This window comes from Anthonomus grandis, chromosome 8 (genome assembly GCF_022605725.1).
Source record: "Anthonomus grandis grandis chromosome 8, icAntGran1.3, whole genome shotgun sequence".
Lineage (NCBI taxonomy): Eukaryota > Metazoa > Arthropoda > Insecta > Coleoptera > Curculionidae > Anthonomus > Anthonomus grandis.
In genome coordinates, this window is record NC_065553.1 from 18155601 (window position 1) to 18169294 (window position 13694).

General features: G+C 35.5%; 2 protein-coding genes across 2 annotated transcripts in view; one reads left to right on the plus strand and one right to left on the minus strand.

The window, feature by feature from the left end:
- LOC126739301 (uncharacterized) overlaps window positions 1–13694 on the plus strand; it is a 78543-nt gene that overhangs the window by 57919 nt on the left and 6930 nt on the right. The window contains exons 4-6 of the mRNA XM_050444927.1: window positions 1704–1840; window positions 1899–2053; window positions 5314–5446. Coding sequence (XP_050300884.1) covers window positions 1704–1840; window positions 1899–2053; window positions 5314–5446 — 425 coding nt within the window. The remainder of the gene's footprint in view (window positions 1–1703; window positions 1841–1898; window positions 2054–5313; window positions 5447–13694) is intronic.
- Window positions 1–13694, minus strand: part of LOC126739302 (IQ domain-containing protein K-like) — a 67461-nt gene that overhangs the window by 40780 nt on the left and 12987 nt on the right. The gene's annotated exons all lie outside the window — the stretch shown is intronic.

Sequence of the window (13694 nt, forward strand, 5' to 3'; positions counted from 1 at the left end):
CTTTCTGATACTAAAGTTATAGGTGAGGCAGGCAACTAAAAAATATTACCTTCTATTCTCGCACTTTTATAACCCTCATAGCTAATGTCACATAGGCCATGAAAAGGCTTATCTTGATGGGTTTCTGATAATTAAAGGGGCGTTTGACGACAACTTTGCAGCAATTTGCCAAGCACTCGAAAGCTGTGTCTCAGAATACTGTCTGGTATCTGCCAAGCTTAATAGTGAGGTAGTTAAAACGATAGCGGCTACGATCTACCTTCTAGTATCTAGTAGTCGATGACCTAATAAATCATTAAATCAGGCGAGGCCTACACTGACGACCTAGTAATCGTTTGTCCAGCAAATGTCACCGCTGATTGACCTTAACCAAAGCAAAGTTCCTACTTTTCCCAAAGAGAAGTAACTTTAACAGACCGTCATTGTAAGGTCATACCATCATCATCTCTGGAAGGTGTGTACCTCAAATACTCCAAGACAGTATGATTTCTAGGCATCACAGTTAACTCACTTTGGTCCTATAGGGCGTTCGATAGCACCTGAGGTTGGTCTGCTGTTTGAAACTATTTATCTCTCGTTAGACTTCTTCTTACATACGGGGCTGGTTTGGTTACACACACGTTTGGTTGTCACAGAGAAAGCAAAAATTTGAGTATAACAAAGAGAGTTCAATGTTTTGCAAGCTCAACCATTCTAGCATTTATGCGAACAGCTCCAACTAGAAATGTTGAACCTTCTGCCTCGAGACCTTGCAATACATTCGAATAAGCTATGAGGACTGCATACAGGCTATATATTTTTGGTGACCTCTAAGACTGATAATGCTTAATCTGTTCGCGGGCAGTAGAGGAATATCTAAGTGGCTACTATAAGGCCTTTGTGTCCCATATGTCAGGCAGAGAGAGCTCAGAGCTGTAAAGATCCTGCATTAACTAACACATTGTGAGTACGAACGTGTTACTGTCTTACTTGCTAAAATAGATAGAAAATCTCAAATGTCGAGATCTAAACAGAGTCGCCTCAATCTGTTTAAATAGTAGAACTGCCTTCTAGTGGTAGCTTCTCAGGTAATGCTGGTAATAAGGAAGCGGACTCTAGTTCACTGTAGCTGTAATATCACTAAAAAGTCTGTTTAAAAGAAAGACACTCGGAGATGCACGGAAGTACCTGGTAAGACAGACTAAGGCACTGACAACAGTGCTCTATCCCTGCTTCGTCAGAGAGATGCGAAACCCGGCTAGAGACGAATGTTTTAACTAAGTAGTACTGGCCCTTAAGATGGCATCTTTATACCCTAGACTTTACCGATAACTGAGTAACGTTGCTGTTTAACTGCTGACCACGTCATAGAAGAGTGTTCAGCACTTACGTACGCTAGGTTCAAAAAACTGGGCAATATTATTTACTCAATTTACTCAATGATAAAAAAAAAATTCATAGCAGAGAGCTTTTCCAAGGCTACTGGCATCTGTAATTCTGATAATGACGAGACTCCTTTGCTATTCATTGTTCCCTCAATTAGAAATGCGATTCCACTCATATCAGGATTAACTATCCTATAGAGGCAATTTAAAGTTATTTAAGCAGTAATAGATTCTTAGAAATAATAACCCATTTTCAATTAACCATATTTAGAAGCATTTTACAGCTGATGCAATTTTTGCTAAAAAATTAATTATTACAGTTTTCTTTTAATTTTTCAGGGATTCGTTCACGTACGAGTATGGTTTCCACAATTCCCAGGAGTAGTCATGCAATCAGACCAGGAACTGATCATAATGTGCAAGCCTCCTGAGCCTACTGTCATCGAAAATAAAGCAGCGGGATTTGCAGGAAGTTTGTAAGTATTCGTTGCGAAATTTTTCATTAAAGAAGACTAATATACTAGTAAATTTTAGTCCCCACGGTGCAAGAGTATCAGGTGTGGTAGAGGAAACTCCCGGCAGACTCGAGTATGAAGTGGCTTTATATAAAGAAGCACCTGCAGCGAAAATTAGCAATAATATAACTGGAAATAACAATGAGCTTCCGGTTGATCAAGCGGTGCCAATAGGTAAGTCTATTACGAGGGTGGTCTTAGCAGTACCCAGAGTGACGTAGAGATAGCGGTATCACTGTATTAGTAATTATTCAATCTATGAAACATATGTTTTAAGTTTGAAGACAACGTTTTACACGTTATTTATAGTATTTGTTTGGCAGCCATCAATAATGAACATTTTTAGTAATTTGTGAAAATGGAGAAAATTGGTTATCGTTATGTGGTAATACTATTATTTGAAAGTCCCCAGCCTAATAATAAAAAAGCTGAACTTGATTCTACTCTGCGTGAGTCTACTTCTGCATTTACAACACTAAAATATTGGATAGCATAATTTAAACGAAGACGTCTGAGCTGCCGAGATCGACCAAATGAGGTGACGACTCCAGAAACGGTGAAAGGAATCCACAAAGCGGTACTGGATGATCATCGACTGAAATTACGATTAGTAAACATTAGCCATAATTTAGTATAGTGCGGTACATCGCATATTATCTGAAAATTTGGACATGAGAAAGGTGTGTGCTGGCTGGGTACCGCGTTTGCTCAAGAAGTTTCAATTGAGTGTTTAGGAAAGTTTCACAGCGACAAAAAGCACACACTATTCGCGAGTCGCATTATTCGCGGACGACACTTGTGTCTTTGCGAGCTGTAAAAATTTAGTCCAGATATCAGCGTACATGCAGAGTCATCTAGATAAAATTATAGAGTGGGCAAACAATTAGAAAATCAAAATAAATAGTAAGAAAACAGAGGCCATTCTAATAAAAAATGCATAACCGCAACATCCCAAATTTGGCAATTTCGGGCACGGTGTTCCCCTGGAAAGATGAGATAAAGTACCTAGGAATATATTTCGACAAAAAAAATAACTTTAACACGCACATTATAAAGAAAATTAATTCATGCAATGGAACCATGCATGCGCTCTACTCATACTCACGCTCTAAGCTCAGCAGGAGCAGTAAGCTCTCTTTGAGTAATAAATTAATGGTCTATAAACAGGTTCTACATCCTAAACTACTTTACGCTTCAAACACTTTCTGGAATACCACGAAGACGAACATCAGAAAACTTCAGGTGTTTCAGAATAAGTGTTTGAGGATGTTCACAAATGCACCCTTCTTCGTAAGGAATGCACTCTGACTGCAAACTTGATACAATACAAGAATACATAGTTAAAAAAACATTCCAAGTTCAAGTAAAAAGTCAGAAGTGTAGTCAAGTCCTTAATAGGAAATAGGAAAATTTCTCCTGAGACCAAGAGAAAACCGGCCATGGAAAGGCGTAATGTGATGTTAGCCGCCGAATTCAAATATACTGACTAAAACTCACTGAGGCTTTGTTTTCTCTGCGAGGACTGGGGCTCGGGCTCTGGCTCCGCCCAAAGATAACTGGCAACCTTTCTCCGAAGCCTAATTACCCTTTTCTATCCTAAAATAAGTTTAAAAATCCTTTAATCCAACCTTAGCACCCAGATGCTACAGAGAAAAGTGGTGTATAGGAGCCAAAAGTACCATAGCACGCAGTTGCAACTGAGAAGACCGGCAAGTGCAATAACAGCTAGTCTGGAAGAAACCAGTGTAACAAAGGAAAGCAGACTTGTTGCGTTGTTTCATAACTATGGATAAAACGTGGGTCCATCACTTCAGACCCGAGACAACAAAACAATGGACTCACAAGACATCTGCAGGCAATATTACGGTGTAAGTTTTTGGGGATGCGCGTATCATTTTTATTGACTATCTTAAAAATGGTAAAACTATCAAACGGAGTGTTGGGCCATGTTATCTGCAACGTTTGAGCGAATAAATCAAGCAAAACGGCCGCATTTGGCTAAAAAGAAAGTGTTGTTTCATCAAGGCAATGCACCAGGTTACAAATTCGTTATTGCAATGGACAAAATTAACGAATTAAATTTTAAATTGATATCTGATGCACCCTAGTTGCCAGATTTAGCCCCCTCGGATGATGATTTTTTCAAACTTGAAAAAATCGCTGACTGGTCAAAGATTTTCTAACGATAAGGAAGTGATGTCGACAGTTAATGGCGAGGGTATCGAACTTTGAAAATAGTTGATAATGATATGCTCCTAAACATCGATGGGATTATTGTATATGAATCGGACGAAACTAAGTTTTTGGGTCTAACTTTACCCACAAAAATTTAGATTGGCAAAGCCATATTGATGAAATATGTAAAAAGAAAACGTCGGCAAACGTCGCTATTTACAACTTAAAAAACGTTGTCAGTAGGGAATCAATAATTCAGTTTTATTATGCATATGTACATTCACGTATAACATATGGCATAATGTTTCGGGATCTCACGCAGAGTCAATAAAAAGAACATTTGTTATTCAAAAAAGAATTGTACAGACTACTTTGTTTAAAAAATTAGGAATTATGACAATATAATTATTCTCTTTACTTGTACAGGGTATGCTGTTTTGCCTCCAAACACAAACATCTCTTCCAAAACAATTGTGATGTAAATATTAACAGTAATAAGACAAAAAATAGATTCGATTTTGCAGTGCCTAGATATAAGACAACCATTTATGAAATGAGTCCCATTTATATGTGTGTCAAAATATACAATACATTACCCAATTAAATTAAGAAGCTAGAGGGGTACAGGCAGTTCAGGCCAGTAGCTAGGTCGTTTTTTGTTCAGCACCCTTTTTATTCAGTGGGTGAATACATAACTCAATCAGATAAGCTTAATCTGTTTGGTTTTAACTGTTCATGTTGCTAGCAGGTTTTTTTTTTAATATATACCTAGTTTGATAAGTCTGTATCTGCTGGTGAAGTTAGTATTAAGTGGGGTGTCTTTTACTTCTTATTTTACTTAGCTCTAACTATTTTAATTTTAAACTTTTTAACTTAATCTTAATTCTAGTACTATCCTTAAATCGATGACTTTATATTACTTATATAATCTAAAGAGCAATAAATGAATTTGAATTTGAATTTGAACTTATTGAACACCGCTAGGAAAAGTGTCCAGAGGTGAAAGGAGATTATTTAAAAAAATAAAAACATATTTTTATAAATTTTTGTATTTGATTTGTCCCCCGGCCTAGTACTTCTGGAATCACCACGTTACATAACTTATATTTCAAATTTTCAGGAGTTTCTAAATTATGTGCGTCTATGTAAGCTAATAAATAACATTTCAAACGTTCATGAAAATCACCTCGGCATATTGTAATTTGTTTAAGATGCCGAGAGTGACTAATTTCCAATTTGTTACCGACATTAAATTTCAGGAACGAAACTACAGTTACGGGCACGCATCAACCCGGAATCTGCATGGAAGTACGTAAAATTGATGGAAGTAACCGTATCGCCCGACCCCGATGACCCGCACATGCACGGAAGCGTCGCTCTTGTGAAAGATGGGTAAGTCTCGCTAATGGTTTTGATGGATCTCGTTTTTACTAAAAAAATCAAGACGAGCCTATGATGGTGCATACTACTCATTAGCTCTTTATTATTTTTTTTTTAAATATTTTATGGTAACAAAATGTCAAAGAACCGCTTTCATGCATTTATTTCCATTGCAAATTAATGCGGGCATACAAGAATGCAATTTTTTTCTTTATTAAAAAAATGCATAGATGAGCCTTATAAATTTACCTCTTAAAGGTCCATATATGGCGAAGAATTTCAAAGCTCTACTTATTAATGAATAAAATATTTTAAAAATTCTTAACATTGATTTAATATATTACAATTAGTGGATTTTTAATTAATTTATAAATATTAATTTATGGCCACCAGGTGATCCAAAGATTTTTTCATTTACCGTTAACATGGTCATCATAGTTAATTTTCTCTTGAAATACATGAATATAGATGGAAACAACTATAAATCAGTCCTTTATTCAGGATTCCAGTAGCAATTTAACGTCGCAATGACGTATTTCAAAAAGATGTTGCTTTTCAAAAGTTGCCAGTTTTAACTGTAGTCAGCATTTGGACGTGAAGTAAATGTTACCGAATCAACTTAAAAAATTACACTGAACCCTCTGAAATATTTTCTGATAATACAAGTTCTTTAAAAGAATATAAAAATAATGTTTTGTAAATAATTATTATATTAATAATAATTAGAAAAAAATCTTTTTAGTATAAGGTATAATATGTAGTTAGCCCGAAAGTATGACCTGAGCCTTAACAACGTTCACCTGTGTTAACGAAACTATTAAACTTTAAGGTTCCTTTTAAGTTTTTTGTTAATGTTAGCATTTTATAATCGATTAACATATTTTTTCTGGAATCGTTTTTCTCACGACCTTAAATACCTACAGTTCACTCCAACGCCGGTTGGTAATTCGAGCAAGCAACGTTTTCTGATGGCTGGAGAAAAACATGAGAGTTTTCAAATATTGCCCTGGTAAGGTCAGATTAGCTTAAAAAATCTTGTAATAATAATCCTAAAACAAGATATACATACAATTGACATAAAATACTTTAATTCTGGACCTGTACAGCTGAACACCTGCAATTTTGCCTAGAGAGTCCGAATATTAGTCTGGTAAGCATTTTTATAAGTGAGTTTTTATATTTATTGCATTGTATGTTTAACTACTTGTTTTTTATAAAAAGATCTGTTTTGTCGTTCAGGAACTTAGTTTTTTTTGTTCTATCAAGACCATAATAAACTTGTAATAATATTCTCCAACAACGTCAATCAAAATTAAAGTGTGCATTATAAGAATTACTACTCTCGTTTTGCCATTTCCCAGTTTATTTAAAATTGTAAAAGAAAAACAAAAAAGAGAAAGAAATAAATAATAATCTCATCGTCACTTTTAACGTATACATATTCTTCGACAGACTTTTATTTTGGCTACAGATGCAAGCAATGTTAGAACTAGAGCGGTCCTTTCACAAAAATTTGAATATGGCGATCAAGTGATAGCTTATTTCAGTAAAAAAGCTATCAAAGCCAGAAAGAAACTCTTGTATCACCAGACGAGAGCTATTGGCAACAATAAAAACTATTGGACATTTCCCTAAATATTTCTATGGTCAATGATTCATCCTTAGAACAAAACATGCTTCTCTGAAGTGGCTGTTTTAGTTCAAAAGGTGTGTTAGTGGCTTTAACGACTAGATAGAACATTTTTTTTTTTTTTGGGGGTCGGTGGAGAAATTCTTTATGAACACTGGTTACGCGGCGCCGCCCCCAGTAGTGTGGGACTCAGTGTCGAGTCTGTTTCGTCCTGTACCCACTAAAACTCCACCGCTGGGTGGTGCCTTGTGGCTCCCTACACTGCGGTCTGCTAAGAAGCAGTCCTATTGTGTCCCATATGTTTAGTCCCACAGGTTCAATTCTGTAGCTTCAAGGAAGTCCAGGATTGTGCCCAGTGGTAGATTTCTTATACCCTCTGGTGAGGGTTTCTCTTCCCCCAGGAATGTTGCCCTGGTTTGATTAAATGCTTCACAGAAGCACAGTATGTGAAGAGTTGTTTCGTCCTCCTCATTGCATCCCCTACATAGCGAGGTAACTGATTTCCCTAGCGTATGCAGGTGTTTCCTGCTGGGCGCATGGCCTGTAAATAGCCCCGCGCCCCTTCGCAGTTGTTGTCTGGATGTTCTCACCCTTCTTGAAGGGTGGGCTGCCTATAAGTTGTTTGGATTGTTCCATCTTTGGCAGCTGTTCCCAGTAGGATTTGTTCTGGTTTGTTAGCCAGTTGCCGATTTCCCTCTTCCAGGTCTTATCGTTGACACAACATGTTGGTTCAGGGCCTACCAGGCTGTTGCTGGCTCCCTGAGTTGCAAGTTGGATAGCCCTTCTTGCAGCCTTATTGTTGCCTATATTCTCTGCTAGGATTATCTCTGGCCTATTTTGCGCTTCGGCGAGGTTCCTGAGATCCTCCCAGCAGCTTTGCACAGTCCTTGACTTAGTCTCGAACTGTTGTAGTGCAAGTGTTGCAGCCCGGTCTCCTGTGAAAATTGCGAAGGTTTTGCCTCTTGGCAGCCCTTCTCTCATCAGTTGGATACAGGTTTGTATTCCTATTATGCTTGCCTGTAAATTTGTTGTTTCCAGGCCCAGGTTTAGCATGAGTTGTCTGCCCTGTTGTTCGTCCTCCACCATGCCCACAGCTACCCCGATCTTGGATCGTTTGGTTGCCGTGTGCCATACTGAGTAACCTCTTTGCCTGAGCCTGTCCGCTTCTGCGTCCAGTGGTCCCCTTTTCTCTTTGATGACAAAAGGTTTGTCTAGGTATGTGACTTTGGTTCTGTCTGTTTTTAGGGCCAGGCACCCAAGGTCCTGTATCTTATCAAATAAGGCATTGTGCTCATCTTTCGATAGGATTGTTGCGCTATTTGACAGCAGTCTTTTCGCCCCCGATATAACTTCAGCCCGTACCACTAAGTGTAGCGGGCTTAGTCCTATCAGGTTCTCTAGGGCAGCAGTCGGCGTTGTTGACATCGCTCCTGTTATGCCTAGACATGCTATTCGTTGTGTTTTGTTGAGTATCTGTATTAGAGTCCTCTTTTCTGCCGCATGCCACCATATAGGTGCTGCAGATAGAACTAGATAGAACATTAGAAAGACGAATATTACCAACATACTTTATCCAGAAGATTTTGCATTCAAACATTCAAACATTGCCTTAAAAAGAAATTAAACTAACATCCAGAGATATTTGTTTGTTATTGTCAAAGTCAAAGTCAAAAAAGTTTATTACCAAAAAAATAGTTATAAATATAATTAGCTACATGAGAAAATAAAATTGACAATTTTTGGTAAAAGGAACTGCTTCGCGATTATATAAAACCGATAGCGCAATTTGCGTGAAACAGGCCTTGAAAACATTATAAATAAACACAAAAAAAAAATCCTAATTAACCTAAAAAAGAACGAAATTAAAACTAAAAAGGGCAGAAACAAAAAATGGCAAAGCAATTTGGCTGGCATGCGACGGAAGGTAACAAAAATAGACCACAAAAAAAGACCACAAAAAAAAGAACCACAAAAGAAAGATTGGACAGGCTAGCTTATCTTTGGTCTTAGTTGATTTTGCAGTTTATACTACTATGTATTTACTACTAGTCATACTACTAGGCATCTCGTTGGGAGTCGAGAAGAATTTGCTTAACCTTGGTGTAGAATTTATTAAATGACAAATCTTTAATATTATTTGACAAGTTATTCCACATTGTAACTCCGACAACCGAAAATGACTTGTGGAAGTTACTTGTTCTATGTTGAGGTATCCTAAAATTTCCAACATTACGAGTATTGTGTAAATGCGAGAGCGTAGTAAATAACTTATTTAAATAAGGGGGTTGACCCGACTTTATTATTTTATATATAAAAATATTGTGTGACCAGTTAGTTATTGTTGCAGTTATAAAAATGGCAACCGAAGTAGTGGGATTACTGGGGTCACTAACTATTTTTGACCCAAAAGTATCCAGTTTCTCAGTTTTTTCGGAACGCTTGAAGCAATTTTTCGTGGCTAATAATATTACTGACCAAGACAAGAAAAAGGCTATTTTACTAAATACGTTATCGGAGGAGTGCTATATTTTAGTGCGGAACTTGTATGTTCAAAATTTGCCTGAAGATAAAACAATGGATGATTTAGTGAAAATTCTTACTAATGATTTTTCACCACTAAAATCTCATTTTGCTGACAGATTGAAATTTTTCAACGCCAAAAGACAACCAAATGAATCTGTCAAAGATTGGCAAGCCAAGGTACAAAGTTTAGCTTCAAACTGTAATTTTTCAACTGAGCTGCAGGTAGTTATGAGAGACATATTTATTGTTGGAATGAATGATGATAATATCATGGATCGGCTCTTCGAAGAAAGTGTTTCCAGGCTGACGCTTGATAGTGCAAATAAACTTGCATTAACTAAGGAATCAGCAATCTTAGAGCACGGCATGAGGGGAAATTTTAGTGGAAAGGTGAAACAGGAACCTGTTTATTTTCAAAAAGTAAATGAGAGGAAATTTCAGTGCCATAATTGTGATGTAAAGGGACATTTAGCGCCCCAGTGTAAACGAAATCGCAATCATTTTATGCGGGAAAATAGTGAGCGGTCGGAAAACTCCGACAACGAGGAGTCTATATTTAATATTAGGCAATTGGATGTAAATAATATTCAGGATTCAGGTAACATTAAACCATTTTATATTAAACTCCATGCTAAAAAAATTCCACTTAATTTTGAAATTAATTCAGGTTTTGCGCATTCTGCAATTTCAGAAAAAATATATTTAAAACATTTTAAAAATTGCAATTTATATAGGAATGATTTATCTCTTACAGATTATGTAGTTATTACATTTAAACCTCTGGGTTTTTTGCTTTTAAATATTATTTATGAAAATTATTCCTTAAAAACTTATGTAATTAAAAATGGAGGACCTCCACTAATTGGCAGAAATGCTTTATCTATGTTAAATGTAGGATTTTGTAAACAAAATAATCAAATTAATTATTCTGTAAATAATATAGAAAATAATAGTATGTACGCAATGAAATTAGGGGGAACAGGTTTTTCTACCCACCTTTCAAATTTAATAGAAAAATATATAGATATTTTTGACTCAAAATTGGTTACATTTCATAAATTTAGAAGTGAATTTACAACTTAAGGAAGCAGTTACACCAAAATTTTGTACAGGTATACCAGTACCTTTTGCATTAAAACCGAAAATTGAAGATGAACTTGAATGACTTGTTCAAATTGGAGTTTTGGAAAAAACGGAATTTTCAGACTGGGAATGGAAATATACGCATTTGCGGTAATTTTAAAATTACTTTAAACCCTCATCTTACAACTGTTCAATTTCCATTACCTCGAATTGAGTATTTGTTTACACAGTTACAGGGTGGTCAAAAGTTTTTAAAGATAAATTTATCTGAAGCTTATCAACAAATAAAACTTTCTTAACCATCTAGAAAACTTGTAAGGTTTATTCCTTTATACCAGATTACCATATGGCATAAAAACCGTCCCCGCAATTTTTCAAAAAATCATGGAACAATACCGGGAGGACCGCGTGTTTTATTGATGATATTCTGGTTACGAGAAAGGATGATCTAGAACATTTGGAGAGCCTGGAACAAGTTTTTCGTCGTCTCCAAGAACGTGGGTTAAAAGTTAAAAAAGAAAAATGTTCCTTATTTCAAAATTCGGTTCACTACTTGGGTCACACTATAGATAAAATAGGGTTGCATACATCTAAAGAAAGAGTAACGGCAATAACAGAATGTCGAACACCTAAAAATGTAACTGAATTAAAATCCTTTTTAAGTATGATAAATTTCTATTGCAAATTTTCAAAAAATGCATCGGGCATTATGAAACCTTTGTATAATCTTCTAAAGATAAAATGGCATTGGACGGATGCCTGTAAAAAAAATTTTCAAGAAGCAAAAAAATTATTGATTTTATTTAGGGTACTAGTTCATTTTGATCCATCGAGAAAAATTAAATTAACTGTAAAAGCATCTCAATTTGCTTTAGGCGCTAGATTAAGCCATATTTTTGATAAAAATGTCGAAAAATCAATAGCATTTGCTTTGCGACTACTAAATAAAGCAGAAATTTCTTATTCCCAAATTGAAAAAGAAGCGGCTGCAATTATTTTTGGCGTAAAAAAAATTTTTCAGTATTTATATAATCAAAAATAAATTTATATTAGTTACAGATCATAAGCCGTTATTAATCATTTTTGGCGAAAAAAGGGCATTCCGGTTTTTGCAGCTAATAGGTTACAACGGTGGGCTCATATCCTATTAGCTTTCAATTTTGAAATTCAGTATTCAAATTCAAAAAAGTAAATCAAAAAATTCCTTTGCATTTTGTACAAATTAGAAATAAAATTGTTAAGGACAGAATTTTGGCTAAGGTATGTTTTTTTTTTAAATGGGTGGCCAAAGAGCTGCCCCGACAATGATTTTTTACCTTTTTTAAAGGAGGCACGAACTTAGTATTGTACAAGGATGTTTGTTATGGGGATTTAGATTAATTATCCCATTAAAATTTCAAGAAGATTTTAGAAGAATTACATTCCACTCACATGGGAATGGTTAAAATGAAAGCGTTTGCTCGATCCTATGTTTGGTGGCCTCAAATGGATTCTCAAATTGAGTTAACAGTAAAAAAGTGTCAGGCTTGTAATGTATTTTCCAAATCCCAGCAAAAAGTTCCTTTGCAAGTTTCCTTTGCACGTAACGCTTGGACACGCTTACATGCGGATTTTGTTGGTCCATTTTTAAATAAGTAGAAATTTTGTTGTTGTCAGGGATGCCACATCAAAGTGGATTAAATGTTTTAAGGTACCCAATTTGATGGCTACAACAACAATTCAAATTCTACGCGATCTTTTTGCATGATTCGGACTTCTGTATCGATAATGCAAAAACTTTTACATGCGATGAAATGCAATTTTTTTTAAAGGAAAGCGGCGTAAGTCATGTAACGGGAGCTCCATACCATCCATCTACAAATGGCATAGCAGAAAATGCAGTTGGTATAATGGAAAACGCAATATTAAAGGCTCACTTTGAGAATCCAATCATGGATATTAATTTAATTAATTATCGTTTTTTATTTTATTACCGTAACACACCACATTGTACGACAGGAGAAACACCAGCTTAAATTTTAATGGGTCGATCTCTTAGAACCAAATTTGATTTGCTTTTACCCTCGGTATCAAATGTAGTTAAAGAAAAACAAAGTAAACAAAAGGAATATTATAATAACTCAAGAAGAGATACGTTGTTTGGGAGAGGGGATAAAGTATGGATAAAAGATTTTCGCAGAGGCAAATTTCCATGGTGCCCAGGAAATATTTTTTAAGTGTTTGGTAGAAGAACCTAGTAGAAACAGATTGTGGAATGGCATGTAAACGTCATACAGATCAACTTAAAAATAACTTCTCAATAAATAAAAATCAAAATGAAATTTCGATTATTCCACGCTCTGAATTAAATTTAGAAAATAGTTATGTAAACAATAATAGTAAAGTAGTACCTGGTGTAAGTGACGGAAATACAGTTGAAAATTTAGAAAATAAAAGAGATAGTAATAGGGTGTTAAGGCGTCGTAGTAAGTTACAACCACCTGATAGATTAGTGCTTTAATTAATTAATTTGGATTAATTTGTAGAAATAAGGGTAAGTGTGTAATGTATGAATATACATTCGTATATACAGTGCTTTTCTTTGAAGTCCCCCCCCCATTTACTTTTTGAATGGGTCAAAAAAAATTTTTGAAACTTGGCTTGGAGGTACCACACGTATCCCCTTTCTATTTAAAATTTTTTCTCAAGATGTCGCCCAGCCGCCATCTTGAAATTTACAACTACCTAGTTTACAGTGAAAAATAGTATCTATAGACCAATTTACTTATGCCAAGTTTCAAAAATTTTTTTTGACCCGTTCAAAAAATAAATGGGGGGGGGACTTCAAAGAAAAGCACTGTATAAATATCGCTGTGCGAAACCTCTTTAATAATTGTTAAAATGCCAATCGATTTTTCTATAAATTCTTGATGTTTTGGCCCTGTCTCACACCTACGAATTTTAACCAATTATTATTAAATGAACTTACTCATATCAGTAGTCGTTTTATTTAAATTATTCCCAAATTCATATTAATTTGTGGAA